The 20,480-nt window shown below is 42.4% G+C and overlaps 1 protein-coding gene across 1 annotated transcript in view; it reads right to left on the bottom strand.

Annotated features, from left to right (window-relative positions):
* The window catches only part of NELL1 (neural EGFL like 1), a 560,206-nt gene that overhangs the window by 191,369 nt on the left and 348,357 nt on the right, over nucleotides 1-20,480 (bottom strand). Inside the window, exon 14 of the mRNA XM_056851927.1 lies at nucleotides 15,134-15,256. Coding sequence (XP_056707905.1) covers nucleotides 15,134-15,256 — 123 coding nt within the window. The remainder of the gene's footprint in view (nucleotides 1-15,133; nucleotides 15,257-20,480) is intronic.

The raw sequence follows: 20,480 nt of genomic DNA, 5'->3' as shown, positions 1-20,480 counted from the left end.
ACAGCCCAGGAACCTCCAGCTCCACCCGTCCTCAACCCCGAGGTCTTTACTGCAGCTATTGAGGCACACACATTGGTCACCCGGGTCCGAGAACAGCAACGGATGGATCCAGATACACAAGCTAAGATCCAGGAGATCCGCGAAGGGAAGGTCCGTGGAACAATGAACTACTCCATCCAAGATGAAGAATTGTGGTTCCGGGGACAGTTGTACATGCCTCCTGGCCCATTACGGGCTGAAATCATTCAGTTGCACCATGATACCCCACCGGCAGGACACTTCGGTCGGTTCAAGACCACCCAGCTGATTACACGAGTGTTCAATTGGCCCTGGCTGCGGGATGAGGTGTTCTGGTACCTCCAGCAGTGTTCCAAGTGCCGCCGAGCCAAGTACGTGCCAGGAAAGCCGGCAGGGTTGCTGCTACCCCTCCCGACACCACCCCGGCCATGGCACACCGTCACCCTGGACTTTATTACAGATCTCCCGGAAGACCAGACCTACACCACCATCCTGGTGGTGGTGGACTCCTTCACCAAGATGGGACATTTCATTCCATGCATCGGCCTGCCCACTGCTCGGGAGACGGCTACCCTGTACATCCAAAACATCTTCTGCTTGCACGGAGTTCTCGAGCACCTGATTTCGGATAGGGGGTGCAGTTCACCTCCCACTTCTGGAAAGCACTGCACAAAACCCTGGGGACCCAGCTACACTTCTCATCGGCCCACCATCCACAGTCTGATGGGCAAACGGAGAGAGTTAATGCCATCCTGGAGCAGTATCTCCGGTGCTTCATCAGCTACCAGCAGGACAACTGGGTGAAGTTACTTCCACTTGCGGAGTTTGCATATAACAACACCGATCATTCATCCACAGGACAATCCCCATTCCTCGCAAACTATGGATACCATCCCCGATTCTGGCAGGCAGCACCCATGACCGAGACTGTACCTGCGGCAAATGATTTTGTTCAAGAACTCCAGGCCCAGCACACTCTCTTGCAGGAGCATCTTGACCGTGCCAAAGCAGCCTATAAAGCCCATGCTGATCTCCACCGACAACCAGGGACTCCTTTATCCCCAGGGGACCGAGTCTGGCTCTCGACCAAGCATCTTCCCAGTCTACGGCCATCACGCAAGCTGGATAATCGGTATGTGGGGCCGTATCGTGTCGTCCGTCAGATTAACCCTGTGGCCTATCAATTGGACCTGCCCCGGGGGCTCCGAGTGCACCCCGTATTCCATAGATCGCTACTGGTGCCCGCTCAAGACTCACAATGAGTGCCCCGACCTCCGCCTCCTCCGCCCGTACTCGTAGATGGGCAAGAAGAGTTTGAGGTGGCACAGATTCTGGATTCCCGCCGCAGACGGGGAGTCTTACAGTACCTGGTGGACTGGAAAGGGTATGGAGCCAATGACCGTTCCTGGGAACCGGCCGATCAGATCCACGCCCCTGAGCTTTTACGGCAGTTCCATCACCAGTATCCCCGGAAGCCAGGCCCACCCGCCCTGGGAGGGGGGGAGGCCTTTGAGGGGGGGGATAGTGTCAGAGGCTGCCTGACAACAGATTCAGACTGACGGAGACCAGATCCAGGGACAGAGTCCTCCTTCCCCACCCACACTGACAGAGAAAACAGCTGATGACGATGTATTGCCAAGACATACCTTAAAGTCACCGGCTACAGAGCAGCCTAAAGAAGACCAGATGCCGGCCGACCCAGGAACATCAAGGAAACTGCCCAGGGAGCCGGGAGACCATGAGGAACAGATGTCTCCTGGGACTCGTCGAAGGAAAATGGGCCGGGTCCTGGCAGAACAACGCCGGCGTTCAGCCAGGTTGGAACAACAAAGAAGGAACCGGGACAGTCATGAAGATAGTGAGTGAGTCTTTACAGAAGCTGCCTCCCCAGACAGCTGCAAGTACTTAGGAGGGCTGAGTCAGCAGAAGCTGTGGAAGCAACGCGTGGCGAACCTGCGGCACTCCACTCTGGCTGACGCTGTATCGACTCGGACTGCTTTCTCGACCCTGAATTCTTCTGAACTCCCTGCCTGACCTTGGACCGGCCCGACCTTGACTCTGCCTTTCGCTCTGGCGGATTGCCTTTCACCCTGACTGACCTTGGACTGTTACTGGACTGCGTTATTACTCCCATTCTCAATTAATACAGCTTCCAGCTGTAGAAGCCTCGGCTTCAGAAACCCCAGCCTGTTGCCCTGCCTGCTGCAGGCCTCTTCAGAGCACCGTGCTGCTACAGGCGCACCCCGCCCTAGTGGGCCAGCACAGATGGGATGTTATGAAAAATCTAATACTGTTCAACTTTGTGTTATTTGTTCTAATGTTTATGTCACCATTTTCTTAAGCTAATCAAAATACTTGTAATCTCTTCAATTTCAGGTACATTTTCAGGAGAAGACACACGTGAACATGTTCTAATGAGTGATACAACTGAAAAAAAACATATTTTCATTTTTAATTTCTCCCTATCTTGGAGTGAGATTTATGAAATACATAGGGTAGGGTTGCCAGGCCTGGCCTGGCAACCAGAGGGAGACCAGGAAGGGGGAGACATAGGGTGACAGCCGCAAAACCACAGAGTTTCTGGCATCACTTTCAGGTAGGGTTGCCAACCTTCAGGTACTAGCTGGAGATCTCCTGCTACTACAACTGATCTCCAGCTGATATAGATCAGTTCCCCGGGAGAAAATGGCCGCTTTGGCAATGGGACTCAATGGCATTGAAGACCCTCCCCTCCTCAAACCTCTCCCTCCTCAGGCTCCACCCCAAAAACCTCCTGCCGGTGGTAAAGAGGGACCTGGCAACTTTACTTTCAGGTTCTCTCCAGTAAGTGACATCACATTGCCAGCTCAACAGCCATTAAAAAAAAAATCTCCTACTGCTGCTCAGTAGGAGGGGAAAGGTAGTATGGGAAATCCCCCACCCTCTCCAGGGGGCTGTCAACCCTAATATAGGGTCTGACTTTTCCTCTTCAGATGTTCACCAGCTCAGGTTGCTCAGCAGCTTCTTTTATTTATATTCTCCTTTTGAGAGTTTGGTTCTGTTCAACAAGGTCAGCTGTAGTTCTGTGGTAAAGTATAAGAGATTCTGCAAAGCACCTTTGTCAAAACATACCGAGTTTATCTACCGAAAAACAAGTGGTCTGGCTATTGGGATCCTGTGTATTTTACTGGTGTCTTTTTTTAATGGTTCATTTCATGGAATCAGAATGTGTAAGCTGCTTCAAACGATAAGACAGGTCAGGCATTTTAAAAATAAACAGGTCGACTTCAACGATATAGACTTTAGAATCTATAGCTCTTACAATACAAAAGTGAAAGGTAATCCTTGTGTTTAAAGTACTAGAAGCTAAAAGATAGGATACTTAATACCACATTCAGTTACTTGGCAGATAAAAATCTCTAAGCATCCAGATGCCAAATACCAAGCCACAGGATTATTGTGTGGCTACCCCAGCAAAGAGCTACAAGTAGTACTAGACTCAAAACCCACCTAGAGCCAGAAATCTCATGCAATTGATGCACTTGCCTTTTAGAGATGAAGTTAGATGGATGCCTGGTCATTTGTTTAGCTAAATGGTGTCATTTTTCAGTGCTTTGAAATGTTCAGCTCTGCCGAATTTTTAATTTGCCATGCCCTTAAAGTGCCATTCTCAGCAGAGTTATACCCTCTAAATCCGTTTACTTCAATGATGTAATGCTGCTTCGGATGGAGCTACAAAATGTCTTCTACCCTTGGAGCTTGTGTATATCTTTACTAAAATTAACTACATGATTTACATGAAAAAACATGCCAGTTATAAACCATTAGATCTAAAAATAATACAGTAATACAATAATAATAATAATTCATGGTCATCCATTTAATTATCACTGAAGTCCTTATTATTGTCGCTGTTGGCTATGTTTGATGGACAGTCTAGGACCTAGTTATTTCCACTTGAACTAAAAAAAGTTACCTTTGATACATGGCTTCATTTTGCCAGGTAATATGGGCAGTTTGTTCCAAAGACAGCAGCACAGGTGCATAACTGTAACTAATTTCTCAATATATGCAGAACTATATCACAGTGACTGTGATGGCAAAAAAGTCTATCCCTATAGAGACTTTTCCTATGGAGAAATGTTCCAGTGGCATTGATTTTCTACTCATCCAATAGGAAACAGCTAAAAATTGTATCAAACAATTCAAACAAAGGACTGTCTCCTACTGGGGAAGGACCATGTCAAATTTGCAGCTACACAGAGCTCTTCATCAGACACCTATGCCCAACCTGACTGTTTACCATTCAACCTGTTAAGCTGAATAAATGTAAAAAAATACTGTCTGTGTTAGAAAATAGGTTGCATTTTGTGATAGAATACATATTATTTCCTCATAAAGTATGTATTCATTTATTTTAAGTAAATTCTGATTTTATGACAGGGGAATGGAACAATTTACACTAAATATTTGTTTGGGTTTACACAGTCTATGTTTTAAATGGATGCTTGTTAGCTTTGGTGAGATTTTCCCACAAAATTCCACTATAGACAAGCTCTGAGACACTAATAGTCACTTATAAACAATCATAAGTAAAAGGATTATTAATCTGAATTATATACAGCAGACTGCAGTTGGTATAAAAAGTATATTTTCCTGTTAAAACAATACATTTCAGTTGCTCAGACTACAGGACACAAAAATAACATTTAGAATAAAAGTTTCAAGAACACAAAGTACAACTTACAGTAATCAAGAATAATTGACAAAAGATGAAAATTCTGTATATAGGCATACCCTGTTTATTGTGTGAACAGACTGCTGGACTTAATGGGCCTTGGTCTGATCCAGCATGGTTTTTCTTATTGCGTTCCACTTTCTTGTGTCACAGATATTTTTATAGTCAGCAGCCATCAACATCAAGGCAAGATTCTCCATCAGCGAAAAGATTATGACTCACTGAAGGCTCAGTTGATGGTTAACCTTTTTTTAGTAATAAAGTATTTTTAATTAAGGTATGTACATTGTTGGTTTTTTAGACATAATGCGAGCCACAAAATCAAAAGGTGCTACGCTTTTTCAACTTTACTCATCTCACTTCTGGGAAGCAGAAATTCAAGTGTCTGACTAATTGCCCTTTCCCATTAGCAACTGATTCCTTATTATTTCTAACACAACTTTCAACAAGTTCTCAAATCAGAGAATAACAAAAAACCAAAAGAACACTCCCCAAAGGAACATTTATCCAAGAGACTAAACATCAGTCAATAAAATCAAGTTAGGCACAATATACATTAAAAAGCCTATCTAAACAGATAGGGAAAAATCCATTTAAAGGGGCCAAGATCTCAAATTTAGTGGAACTCGACAGAAGCAGCCTGAACATACACGCATGGCTCTGCTTGCCAGGGCTTGGGAGCTATGCAGGTTTGGCCATGGTCAGTACTTGGATAGGATGCCACTAAGGAAGATGGGGGCAGCTACCCAGAGGAAAGCAATGGCAAGCCACTTCGGTTCATCTCTTTCCTTGAACACCCCATGGTTTGGGTCACCATGAGTTGGTTGTGACTTGATGGCACAGTCTTCTTCTTCAGTGGAATGGGGCTGCTCTGCCAGTGACATAAAAGATTATGGAACTATCAAGACTCTGAGAACCAGAGAGAGAGAGAGATGGTAGAAGAGCTTCCACAAGTATCCTGGGCCAAGGGGATAAAGGCCTTTAAAGATAAGCATTAGTAAATTGATGTTTGCCTGTAAAGAAAACAATAGTCAATGGAATTCTGAGAAACTGTAGTGGAGGGGGCACCGTAAAACAGCTGCCAGAGGTAGAGGAATTACAAAATGTTGGGTGTTTCCAAGTCAAGCATCCTCCTAAGACAGAGGACGTTATTTCCAAATGGGTATTCCATACAGAAGCACCTCCTGCTCTAGTGAAGTAAAGCCAGAATTTGCTCTTTGCTGAGGAAAGAGGTAAGCAAGCACCAGGAACCACATCAGAAAGTGATGTGGTGCCTATGAACACAGTAGTGGGAACCACTGATGTGTGTGTGTGTAAAGTGCTGTCAAGTCGCAGCCAACTTATGGAGACTCCTTTTGGGGTTTTCATGGCAAGAGACTAACAGAGGTGGTTTGCCAGTGCCTTCCTCTGAATCACTGATACAGATGTTAAATACCTTGGGACCAATCTGGACCCCCTCCCCCAAGGCATGCATAAGAGAGTTCCTATCATGTACATGAAGTATTTACATCTTTGGAGACCAAAACAGATACCGTGACAGATCTTTTTTAAAGGTTCACACCTACATATACAAAGTATATCATTTTTTTCCATAAAGGTTACCCTATACTCTAGTATTTGCTGATATTGCAAAAGAGACTGGTCTCCCAACTGGATGCTAAATAAGAGCAAATAGGTAGGTCTCATATCCTTGATAATGTTTAATCATATAATTTTAAGGATGACTTTCACCCATTTCAGTTTTGACATCATTAATATGAAGACATTCTCTACTCTATTTTTAAATTTGACTTTTGCCACTGCAGGCTCAACACTACAAAAGCATTCATCAGATAATCAATAGGAATTAGCTGAAGCAAGCATTTTCGGATACCAAGATGTCCTGTTTGAAGTATGATATAAAGATTTTCTAAAGACAAAGTTTGGGCACACTTTTATCATCCAGAGCCATTTTTAATCCAGTGATTAAAGATGTGAACATGACTTTGCATTTCAAACGATAGTACCCCAATTTCTTACCTTCGCATCATGAATGAAAATCATGTGGAGGAAAGGGCTTTCAGAATTGAACAAAGGATAGTTTTTTGTGTGGAAATTATAAAATAAGTAATGCATAATGCTCCCAGATATCATCTCCATGAACTAGGAGGGACAAGTAACGTAAATGAAATCAAGAGGAAGCCATCAGAGAGATGACTGCAATGAATAAAATGACAGAAAACAGGCTACACTCATTGGGCATAGCAAGTAACTGACCTCAACAGTCTCTGAAGAATGTTGGATAATCAGCACATTTGAATGGCAACAGAATTTTTGACATACTGCTTGGAAGCATGCATATTCTTCACTTAAAAACAATGAACATTCAGTCATTGGGTTGTATCTAACAAACTATAAGCAGAGCAACGATTGTGGAGAGGAACTTTCTCAAGTGTCCCTATATGCTACAGACATAAGTCCCACGGAATATTGCATCTGGGTGCTCACAAACAGCTTTTTGGGATAGGGTTGCCAACCTCCAGGTGGTGGCTGGAGATCTTCCACTATTACAACTGATCTCCAGGTAACAGAGATCAGTTCCCCCTGGAGAAAAAGGCTGCTTTGTCAATTGGACTCTATGGAACTGAAGTTCTCCCCTCTCCAAACCCTGCCCTCCTCAGGCTCCACTCCCAAAATCTCCAGGTATTTCCCAACCTGGAGCTGGCAACCCTATTTTGGGAAAAGGTGGGAGTGCAGTGGGAGGGGGAAATCAACAAATCATCCCTCAACCACCAACAGAAGTGCTTTCTAAGAGCAGAAAACAGCAGTGGGATACAACCAAATTTGTAATTCTCATAGCATACAAATTATATACATATCAACCACAAAAATACAGTTAGAATACATGAGTTTTAACTTATTGTTAAACTACTGTTTTCAATTATCATCAATTAATGATGAAGAGAGTTTTGACTCTTGTAAGCTTATACTGCACAAATCTTGTTGGTCTCTATGGTGCTACTGAAGCTAGCTGAATTATTGACTTGTGGCTTTTAGGTTAAATGCACATTTAAATAAATACGTAAACAATAAACCACCATTGTGCATGCATGTGTTTTTGCACTAATAAGCCATAAATCAGCTTAATTTATGACATCATCACTATTTTATTTTGGAACTATTCTGATAATAAAATTAATATTGTATATTTTAAAAATATTTTTTTCAATCAATGGATAAACAGAAGCCATACAGCTTCATTTTCAAATATATAACACTACATGCAGTCTTCACTTCCCCATTTTCACTTTATTAACATCAGTGTGCATATATTTAAAAGTCTAGCATTCCTTACTCAATATGGGCGCGCGAGAGAAAATAATGCACAAGAGGAAACTTTACCACTGCCTTATTAAAAACCCAATTACTACAAATGCAACATGCTTAATGGAAATCTAATCAGCTTTCTATATTGATAATATATTTGTCTAGTTTTTCTATATCATTACCAATTTTGTCATTTCTCTGCATGCTCCAAATTACAAGGTACAGAAGGGTTTACAGTATGCATGTAGAATATATTGGTCCTAGCTCTTTCTTCATATAGTCACTTCAAACTTCATTCAAAGACCAAATTCTTACAGAACTAATGAACATCTGATCTCAAATGAATACTCATAGCAAGGTTCAGACAGTATGAATGAAGTGATGAAATGATAGTTAACTGCAGCTCAAAACGGTTCACTAGCTTTTCCTGCTTCCAGAGATAATAAGGCACACGCCAGTGCATTGGTTTGGGTAATTACTGCATATGGATTAATGATTTACTAAATTATCAGATGAATGCCTTCCTATGATTAAATCTGTGTGATCTTCCTATGATTAAACCAGTGTTGTAAATCATGTTCTCCAGTTCCATCACAAACATTTTCAACAAGTTCAGTATCTTGGTTTAGAAAAGGAATGGGGCAGTTAAATCCATTATCTCCCATGGACATTTTGTGATTAGATCTGGAATACTGCATAGAAAAGTCACATTGTATCCATCCTTCCACGTGAATTATTATTCTGCCACCTTTTTCTCCATCATGGAACTCAGGGTGGTGCATCTATGAGGTTCCCAGGTGACCTCTCAGTCATGTGTTGTCCAGACCCAAACATTTTATGTTCAGCAAGGTTGCTGCCTCCTGTTCTTTCTGGCTAAGACTCTGGGCCCTTCCACTTAAACTCTTAACTTTAGATGCATAGCCATGTTAGTCAGCATTAGCAAAATGCAACAGGAGTCCAGTGGCACTTTAAAGATTAACATAATATATTTCAGTATAAGCTTTGGTGAGTCAGAGCATTTAGTGAAGTGACCTCTTATTTGTGAAAGCTACAGCTGGAATATATTTTGTTAGTCATTGTAGTGCTGCAGGATTCAAAAGTATCAAAAGGGCAATTATTCATAGATAATAGGTTGATAAGAAAATGTAAAAGTGTAATTATTAATTAACAATGCATAAATGTCAACACAATTTATTCTATAATTTAAAAGAGTTGTTGAATTTATCTGTATCTATAAAGAAGAATATGTATATAATAAATGGGGGGCATGATTTTGTACTTTTGCTCCCCTTCAAAAAATATGCAGATCCAGCCCTGCCTCTGCAAAGAGGAATAGACAACCATGCCATAAAGACTCTTTACATGTTGGTGGAAACTGACATGGGAAACAACTTGTCTACTTATTTTTCTCAAATATGACACAAGCATCATAAACTATTGATCCAAACCAGGAAAAGTAGTTTTCAAGACACTGTCACAATCACCTAAGTCATCAGTAACCATCTCAAAACTCCAAAAAAATCCCGCTGTTAACAAGTGCATGAGTTCTTGAAATCAGTAAGAAAAAACACGAGCATGAAGCAAATAATTAAAAATGATTGTATATATAACCAAGAATGATTTTATACATAACCATGTAAAACACTGGCTCCCAGGGGGCATGCAACATGCAAACTATACATGTGTACATTCAACAGCTGAGAGCAAACACTGCCCAGCTGCCTGAGATGCAATGAAAGAGGGCCATTTACGCATGGGAGGTTTTGCCTTGGATTTGCCACTCTCTAGATGCACATTTTCCCCATCCGAAGTCTCAAAACTCTGCTTGGGGGCTTATTGTTAAGTTTTGAGAATTTGGATGGGGAAAATGTGCATCTAGAGAACGGCAAATCCAAGGCAAAACCTCTCATGCTTAAACGGCCCTGGCTACAAAGAAAGAAAGAAATGGATCGCAGCCAGATTGGTTTGCCGAAAACCTCTGAAAGAAGGTTACTACTGCTAGACCAGCTAACAACCAATTGAAGGCTCAATCTAAAACTTTTATTTTGGTGTATGGCATTTTCCCAAAAGAAGACAAGAACGTATATATATTTTGGAGGCAGGTGACTGGTGTGTAATTGTTGATAAGCAGAATGTCACTGCATAGGCAATTTTCACAGTCTATATACTGGACAAGGTTGCATGAAATGCCATAGGATGCAATCATGAATTTCTTCCTCTGTTGTAGCAAGTGTTATATGAGCCAGCTAAATGGATATAACAGCTCTGCTACACATGCTAGAGTATACAACATATTGATTCGAGTCCAGTAGCACCTTAGACACCAACAAGATTTTCAGGGTATAAGCTGTCAAGAGTCAAAGCTCCCGTCATCAAAGCTTTGACCCCTGAAAGCTTATACCCCAAGAATCTTATTGGCCTCTAAGGTGCTGCTAGACTTGAATCTAGCTGTTCTATTGCAGACCAACACAGCTGCCTTCTGAAACCACGCAACATATTGTTATATTGTTGTGGGAATTTGTTGTTGGATATAAACTTCTATATGGTTGATATGAAGTGAAATTACATGAGGTTTTTGATACATGAACTTTTAGTGGCGGCCATGTCGAATGTATTGGAAACAAACTGAAGCCAAAGCTGGCTGGTTCAACTGTTCTGTTATTTATTGGAATTTGAATACTTTCCCCTGAGAAAGAGCATGACTTGTATGGTAAAGATTAGGTAAGACAGAAGAACCCTAAAAAGCATCAGCACTTTTAATCTCCTCCATGATAAACTTGCCAACTAGTAACCTTCCCAGTAGAAACCTTCCCGGTAGAAACTAATGTGTTTCTTTTCTGTGCAGTTTTAAAGTGCTTTTGTTAAACATTTTAATAGCCATTTTGTAAGCACATTTTGTTTGTTTTCAAATCAGTTTCATACCATTTCCTTTCCTGATAATTTATATGTCCAGTTTGACAGCATATTTTCCTTAATCACACTGTGAAAAACTTTCATGTGCAATTTTTATGATGAAACACAGAAAATTCTTTTTGTATTTATTTATTCTTTTCACTGGAGAAATCATACAGCTTGTTACTGTTTGTTTCCTGAATAGTTTTGTTTTCAGCTCTGTCTTTTCAATTTAACTATTACCTTGGGACAGAACAAAGCTAAAGTTAAGTACTTTACTGACTCATTGGTTTCAATGGCAGAGTTAAGTATGTGCCACCAAAATACTGTAGTCAGAATTTAAGTGTTTAACTCTGGCTACATTGTGCCCTAGAATGTAGTTTGTTTTTGACACCTCAACTATGAAGCACATTAATATAAATACCTGGTTAAAATATTTTCATACATTTACTACACTTTGCAACATTATTTTATATTATAGCTTAGAAATAAGAAGAGCCCTGCTGGATTAGTTTAATATTCCATGTAGTCCACAATGTTGTTTCCCACAGCAGCCATATGCCCACAAGCCCTCCTCCTGCCCACTGTTCCCACTTCCACTTAGCTGAGTGGCAGGAGAAAAATGAGAGGAATGGGAGCAATGGTGAGCGACATGATGAGGACACCTCTGGTACAACTGGAGGTGACATCATGATGTTGCTGGCAACACTCCTGCATTCAGCCAAAACTCTAGGCTTAAACTATACAGTTTGTGGCCAAGTGCTAGAGTGACCCTGGTGATGTGATGACATCACTTTTGGTAGTGTGTCTCTCCTCCCACCTCACCATGGGTTTGCCACCCTCTGTCCTTCTGTTTCAGGTCAGGCCACTTCCTCTGAGGCCTCAGAATGGGAAGAAGAGGAGGTTATGCCACCCAAGTCCCCTTCCTTCCCAGGACTGGCTTCCTCTTGGCTCTCTCTTTCTTGGCTGTCTCTGTAGCTCAGCCCTTCCTTTCCTCCCCAGCCAGCTGTGGTGCCTTCCCTTTCATGCGACCCCCCTGGCCTGTATCCAGTCCCCTTTCCCCTGCTCTACCTGGGAGGCTACAAAAGGAAAGGGAAGCCTTCACTGCCTCTTTCCCCTGCTGCCTGTCTACTTGGCTTTCCTCTTCCTCTGGCTGTTCAGGGCTGCCTCTTAGACCTCCCATCCTGGCCTTCCCCAAGTCCCAGCTCTACCTTTCATTCTGACCATGGCCCTCCCTGCTCCTGCCTAATTTCTGGTCTTGTCCTTGGATGTAGTGGAGCAATCTGCCTGGGTCCCAATCACCTCCCTCTCCTGGCCTTCCTCTCATGGGTGATTCAGGCCCCTGGTTGTCCTCAGCTTGGGCAGATGGTGGAGTCAAGGCTGGGTTTCTGCTCCCGACAGGTAGGTCAGAAGTGATGTCATCATGTTCTGCAATGTCAGTACATCACTGGAGAGGAGCCCCCCCCCCCACCAGTGAGTGTCCTGCTGATTGACAGTCTCATGCTGGCAACCATATTACCCAGGATACTCAACTTCAGAAAAATAATGTGTACTATGAGCAAACTGAGTTTGATTTTCAAGTGCGTACTTTGTGAAAATAAAATAATCACAACTTAACATTCAGATGCTAAAAAATGTATGAACTATTTCCGCTAAAAATATTTGTGTGATATTAAAAGGTGAAATGCAAACTTTGTCAACCATATCTTATCTTCACATATACATGCTTATCACTAAATGATTGTGACAGTGGGTAAATGGTATTTAAGTACAATTTGAATATTTTTACTTAAAAGACCATTTGAACCAGAATGTCAGCTGATATACAACCTTATCATTTAACTGTGTCACACAAAGAACCATCCAATGTTGATGGGACTTCAAACTGTTGCTTTACAACCAATCAAATGAGAAAGTGATTGAACATCACCTAGACATGTCTACAGGAACCTATTGTGAACTGGAACTATATCCCCCCCCCACACACACACACACACAAATAAACGACATATATATTTATTGGTACAGTCAATCAGACCAGTAAAAACTATACAACAATAAACCTCGCATGAAACAAATAAATGACAATATTTTGGTAAAATAAATAGCTTAAAAGAAAACAAAAATTAGAAAAGCAGGAAATTTATTTTTAGATTGCAGGGTGCAGAATTGAATAAATAAAGATATGTTTTGTTCAACTAGCATGAAAAAGACTTGGACGTGATCCATTTCTAGGCTTGCCAATTACTTGGTGGAGGCAAGCAAAAGTCCACCAATCCTCCGGGCTGCCCGCCACCCCTCAGCTGGTCGACAGGCAAAAGAGGGTCATGCAGAGGAGGAGGCTCATGACAAGGTTGCTCTAGCAATCTTAGCTGAAACTCTGAAAACTATAGTGTTTCGGCGGAGATTGTGTTCCTTCAAAGTAAACCTAAAAGTGACATTGGCATGTCACACAGGTCACACACACCCAGCCATGCCCCCATAAAGCTCTCACTGGTGGAGCAGAGGTATCGGGCAATCCCATCTATTTCCAATACAGGTCACCTTGCCCGATGTATGTGCAAAGAGCTTGGCAACACATGGATTATTGCCAAGGAACCCCTCCTGGTTGGGTGACTGCTGTTGCACATCTTGGGAGCACTCTGCAAGCACAACAGCTGGCACACAGTCCTTTCTACTGGAAGAAGTTCCCTGGGTCATGTGCTGAATCTGTATGCAAAAGCTGGCAGGTATAACTATGTTATCACTTGCTTGCACAACCATATTACGAGCAAAGGAAAAAGTAAATTACTGGAAATTCAACTGTCATTTACCTGCTTTGGATTTTTTTACTTATTCGGTAACCTCATCTAGTTGCATATGCTTCGGTGCCTTTTTGTGAAACTACAAGCTGCTTTTAAAGCTCAGGAGAAGCTTAAAAGCTCACCAGGAAGTCTAACTTAAAGCAAAATAGCTACATAATTTTGAATATATGTGCAACTCCGACATCCACCCCTGCACTCCCCTGATCATAGCACTTTCCTCATGATTTTAACACTTTTGTGAATACATCTACATCAGTCCATTCTATTAATTCAATATGATTTGGAATGTAGGCTTGTTTTGTCAGGGATACGTGGAATCCCATTGACAAAATTCTAACATTTAAATGAACCTGAACTATGTCCAGAAAGACAGTTAAAAGAATAAATAAACATGGTTCCATACAATGATTGAGCAACTTTCTGAAAGATTCAGGCTTCAAGCAACAATATTCCTTCTAGAATTCAACTTACAACTCTTTATGTAAATTCTCCTACCCAGAATCTTAACTGTGGGAATTGCCTCCTAATGAGGCCATGTGCAAGAAATAGTCATTTCCATCTAGATATCCTTGCCTTTTGGAACTGTTTAGGAAGTCAGAAAATGGCAAATTACTAAATAACTGCTGAGAACATTCTGCATTCACACACACCCAATAACAGAAAAGAGAAAATGAGGAATCACAGGTTAAATAACCTTTGCTATTGTGATTATTAGTCATCAACTGGACCAGTAAGCGATGCACATTTTCTCTTTCATCCGTTTAAAGCAGACTGTCTTTCTTTATGAAAAAAGAGCAACATATGGACACTGTACACAAACTTAAATTGCACCATGTATCTTTTATGACCTGCCCAGGGCCTCCAATAAAAGAGATATCTCCAAAATGCAGACATCCAGCTTATTAATGTACAGCAAAGCAAACTACATCAAGAACAAAACTCCTGTCTGTCTGCCACTCCTCGCATCCAGTGCCTTTTGAGAGCTTGCTCTGCTGTAAAAGAAAATGACGGGCCCCTTTTAAAAGGCACATGGATCTTATTTAAAAGACAGGTACTCCAGCTTAAAAGCCATGTGCACCTAAGCCCAAAAGATAACTGTGGGTTCCACTGCATTGTACTGCTCAAAAAGGCCATTTAGACGGCAATGAAATTAGTTGGTAAGTTATGCAAACCTTCTTCAGAAGCAGTAAACTGAAAGGTATTTCAACTGCCTAGAAGTAAATTATGCACAGATCAATTCTCGTAATGCCTGTGTATACTACAGTCCCCAGACGATAAATCAAACATCGAATTCCTAAAAATGCTCAGCATTGTGAGCGGCTTGAACTCAGGCAACTGTCAAGGAATATTAATAGTGTCTACTGCTTTTTATCAGTTCTTGGAGCAACAGACCCACCTCGGCAGATGGTCCCATTCCCCACGTATCCAGGCTTGCAGGTGCAGCTGTGTCCCCTGACTGTGTTAGTGCAGATTGCGTTCTCATCGCAGTTGTGCTGTCCACTGTCACATTCATCACGCTCTACAACAAAACAATGCAAGAGAAATTGAGAGAGAAGTGAGAGAAAAGCCGGGAAAAGGGGCTTTTCAGCTGGCGGATCTGACATTTGAAACATTAGTTAGAACTAGTGAGTGGATTGCTACAATGGCTGAAAACAGCAGAAGAGGCGACATGGCATAGATTTTTTTTCTATTTCAGGTTCATAACAGATCAGCTCACATTTTAGACAGAAGAGACAACAAGAAAAACGTGCCAGGTAAAAGCAAAGAATCAGAGCTGAGTAGGTCCCAAATGCTATCTGGTGAGTAATGAAGAGTGTTATCACCACAACAACATGCAACTTGCAAATCAGCTCTACTGGATTGTACACTGAATTGTACAGAGTATTTCCACCTAAACATACACTGTGGTGAAAAGGGTTGGGGATGTGGGACTTTGGTGGGTAGATTTTGCTTCTTTAGGGCATGGGATGGAAGCAGTTCCCAGTTTGTTCCCTATTCCCAGTTCCTTACTCAAATTTCCTAGTTCCTGGATGATATTGAAGATAATTTAAAAGCTCTGCACCCCAAAATAAGGATTGGACCACCACATATCCTACATCCTCACATTTGGTATGCCAATAAAGGTATTGAAATCCTCAAATTCAGGGGACTGTGCCCTCTGAGGGGGAGCATGCTGGGTCCTGGTCCAGAGTCCGATTCTTGTGCCAGCTGCTCCCAAGTGGGGTGCCCCCAGGACAAATGCACATACAAACACTGGGGCTCAGCTGCACCCCAAAACAATCTTTGGACCACCCCATATCACACATCCCCACACTACAGAGACTGTCCCCTGCAAAAAGACATACAGTGGTGCCCGGTCCAAACATTGCAAAGTGTTAAGGTTTTGGTAGCTTAAGTTCAGGAAATTAGAATGCAAGCTAAAGAAAAAAAAACATCCTTCCCTGACAGGAGGCGGTATCCCCACCCCAACACTTATCCATTCAGTCAGCATCAGCCCAAGGCCAGCCACAGAAAGAAGGGCCTTGCAGCAGCCAGGCCCAATGGACCCCAGGGTGCGGCAACAGCAAAGGAGGCATGTGGCCCCATACAAGGCAGGCCTGGAAAGGAGGCCAGATACATGGGAAATATGGTTATCAGCTCCGGGTTGGGAAATACCTGGGGATTTTTGGGGCGGAGCATGAGGAGGGCGGGTTTGGGGAGGGGAGGGACTTCAATGCCACAGAGTTCAATTGCCGAAGTGGCCATTTTCTCCAGGTGAACTGATCTCTATCAGCTGGAGATCAGTTGTAATAGCAGAAGATCTCCAGCTAGTACCTGAAGGTTGGCAATTCTACCTCTGCCCTGGCACTGGCGGAACAGGGCATTCCCCAAATCAAGGCAGAGCAGCTGTGATTTACCTAGTAAAAGAATGGCAGAAAATGGGAAGAGAGTCTTCTATTTTCGTCCTATATTATTTTGATCAATACAACTGGCACAAAGCTGAATTGTACCCTATCATTTACCCTGCTGCTGCTACATCTTAATTTAGAACACAGTGGGGAGGTAGGTAGGGTACATTCCCATCTTTTTTCACAGATCAAGGAAGAAGAAATTTTCTATACGAAACTTTGTATGAGAAAGAGTAAACAGAGATTTGATCTCAATTCTCCTAAAGCCAACAAGGGCAGTAGGGATCATATCAATCTATTCTTGGCCTACCTAAGATCGCCCCAGTCTCTTTCCAGGCAGTGTGGTGTAGTGGTTAGGAGCAGTGGTTTGGACTCTGGAGAACTGGGTTTGATTCCCCACTCCTCCACATGAACGGCGGATGCAAATCTGTTTTCCCCATTCCTACACATGAAACCAGTTGGGTGACCTTGGGCTAGTCACAGCTCTCTCAGCCTCACCTACCTCAAAGGGTGTCTGCTGTGGGGAAAGGAAGGGAAGGTGATTGTAAGCCAGTTTGATTCTCCCTTAAGTGGTAGAGAAAGTAGGCATATGAAAACCAACTCTTCTTCTTCTATTCAAGGTGCTGATGTTGACCTTTAAAGCCCTATATGTGTGGACCAACATACTTGAAGGACTATCTTATGAATCTACCCAATCCCAGTAGTCATCTTCAAACATCTTGCTCAGGTTGCTTGTGCCTTCTGAGATTAGGCACGTGGCAATGCACAAGAGAGCCTTCTCGGTTGAGGCACAACAACTCTAGAACTCTTTCTCCAGGAAGTCTTGTCTGTTTCCTTCTGTTGCCATCTTCCGCCAGTGGCTGAATAATTTTTTTGGTTCGTTTGGCATTCTTTCAGTAATCCCTCCTTCCTGCCAATGTTTTAATTGCTTTTGGGGGGGGGTAGGTGTATTTTAGCTCTGGTTTTAATTGTTCTCAAGATGTAGTCATATTAAGTATGTTTTTGATTTGTTTGTCACTTTGGTGGCCCTTATAAGGGCAGAAAGGTGAGGTATAAATTTTGTAAATACATAAATAAACTACCCACCATGTATTATGCTGTGTTTGTTGTGAGCCGTCCTGAGCCCTGCTAGATAGGGGGAGGGCGGGATATAAATATCAACAATAAATAAATAAATACTAGTGCCACTGAAAAGAAGCTGCAGAACTAGTCTGAACTATTACAAATCACAAACCAATCAGACAGTCTAGTGTCCCGATAATGAAGACCAGTCCCATTTCAAAGTGCAAAGTCAGAGCAACAGTGCTTCTCAAATTACCCATAGTTATAACTGACTTGCTTTTCTGTCTAGTGGAGGCTTCCTATAGAGCATCACATTGTTTTGATTCTGATTTAGAATATCCATTTATAATGTGGATACTATTAACTTGGTGAGAATTCAGAGAACAGGAGCAAAGGTTTTGTGGAATACAGTTATGTGAGGACAATAAAGGTGCCATGACAAATACAGAACTTTTCTCCCCTGTGAGAAAAAAAAACAACCATAACACAACTGGACTGCGCTTCAGCTCTAAGCGGTCAGGCTGAATAGTAGAAACAAGCTTGCTAACTGTACCAGATGGACAACAGATCAAGCAGCTGGGGGACATTATGGAGCCTTTATCACCAGAGATTATTAGAGAGGCATCTGCCATTGTTGCTCTAGGTGAGGATATATAGCAGTGCGATAAAGCACCAGAACAGATGTCTAATGGCGTCTCTTCCAACTGTGTATTATTATGGCCCTATTAATACAGGAAACTTAGAATGGCACATTCCGAGATGGCAACAGTATTCATCATCAGAATTAAGGGGGGGAGATATAAAGGCCATGAAGTTTGCCATTCACCTGAGTTAAGTAGGATTTGCACTTTAGTAAACACCTGAGTGGTAAAACCCATCTGCTTCCCCCCCAGAACTTTCTATCTCTTTTTTAAGAGGAGTGGGCACAGGCCCTTTAGTCCATACTGTGCAAAAGTGTTCAAAGTAATTGAAAACCTGGGCTCTCACATGCTCTCTTATCTCCAGAATGGACTACTGGTACTTTCATCTAGAAGACAGAGGGGGAGAGAAAGGGGCATGCTTCTGTCATATCACTTATGGTGCATCAAACAAAGGGTAAAGCAACAAAAAAGTCACTTGGATCTCTGAGTCCTGAACTTTTAAGGCTAGAAGAAAGGATAGGACAAACTCTACAGTGTGATAGTATTTGGCCTGCATATGTAGCATAGTCCCATTCCCCTTCTTACTCCTCTCTCTCTCTCTCTCTCTCTCTCTCTCTCTCTCTCTCTCTCTCACACACACACACACACACACACACACACACACACACACACACACACACACACACCAGTCTTTCAAGCCCAGATGAGACTTGCAAAGGCAGATGGTGGTCCTTAGTAGCTGTTTTTTTTCCCCCTTAAGCTTCTAACGCATAATATTTTCCGGTTTTTAGGGTTGCCATCCTCCAGAATTACAATTAATCTCCAAGCTATGGAGATCAGTTCCCCTGGAGAACATGGCTGCTTTGAGAGTGGACTCTGTGGCATTATACCTAGCTGAGCTCCCTTTCCTCTCGTCCTAGGGTTGCCAAGTCCAGGTTAGGAAATACCTGGAGATTTTGGGGGTGGAGCCTGAGGAGGGCAGGGCTTGGGAAGAGGAGGGGCTTCAATGGGATAAAATGCAATAGAGTCCACTTTCCAAAGTGGCCATTTTCTCCAGGTGAACTGATCTCTGTCACCTGGAGATCAGAAGTAACAGCGGGAGATCTCCAGCTACCACATGAAGGTTGGCAACCCTATCTCCTCTCCAACCCCCACCTGCACCAAGCTCTACCCGCAACTCCAAGAATTTCCAGCCCACTGGTTTTTCAAATATTTCCAAAAGTATATCCTTTAAAATATAATAACACCACTTGCAACTGTCACAATGGCAAGGAGTTTCAGTATTAAATCCTTGGAAGCTTTCATTTCCAGGGTCTAATAAATCTTACATTTTAAGAAGCACACTTATAAAGATCTCCTCTCTTGCAAAATTGGAATAATTCTACTAAATCTCATAGGATGATTAACTCACAATTACAAGGTGTTTTGATCTTTTTTATAAGGAGGGCAGCAGGGGAGATCAAAGTGTTCTTAATATATAGTATCTGCTAATGCTTTGCATTCTCCTTCAGTGCTGCAGACAAAAGCTCTGCTCACAACCTGAGTTCGATCCTGACAGAAGTTGGTTTCAGGTAGCCGGCTCAAGGTTGACTCAGCCTTCCATCCTTCCGTTTATCAATTATTTTTAGGATAAATAGCAGTATTTCATTTTATTTGTTGATTTATATCCTGACTTTCTCACCAAATGGGGATCCAAAGAGTTTCACAGCAACAAACAAACAAACCAACCAACAAGTGCAACAACACAAAAACAAATGAACAGCAGAAGAGAAGGGAAAGTTTGTAAATCTTTCTCTCCCACTCTTTGCAAGGGACATTTAGCTCTAGGCTAAGAGCCAAAGAGCAAGAGTTCTGGCCAGATCATACCCCTGGCCATGCTCAGGCCTTAAGTACATGCAGAAGAAAGAGACAAACTCAGTTAGGATATTTCATTCAGGCAGTCATCTTCCCACAATTGCCCTTCCCGCTTTCTCTTACATAAGAACATAAGAACATAAGAAAGGCCCTGCTGGATCAGACCAAGGCCCATCAAGTTCAGCAGTCTGTTCACACAGTGGCCAACCAGGTGCCTCTAGGAAGCCACAAACAAGACGAGTGCAGCAGCACCATCCTGCCTGTGTTCCACCGCACCCTAATTAATAGGCATGCTCCT

The sequence above is a fragment of the Euleptes europaea genome, chromosome 6 (genome assembly GCF_029931775.1).
Source record: "Euleptes europaea isolate rEulEur1 chromosome 6, rEulEur1.hap1, whole genome shotgun sequence".
In the NCBI taxonomy this organism is placed as follows: Eukaryota; Metazoa; Chordata; class Lepidosauria; order Squamata; family Sphaerodactylidae; genus Euleptes; species Euleptes europaea.
Note: the sequence above shows the minus strand (reverse complement) of the source record. Positions and strands in the feature narration are given on the sequence as shown.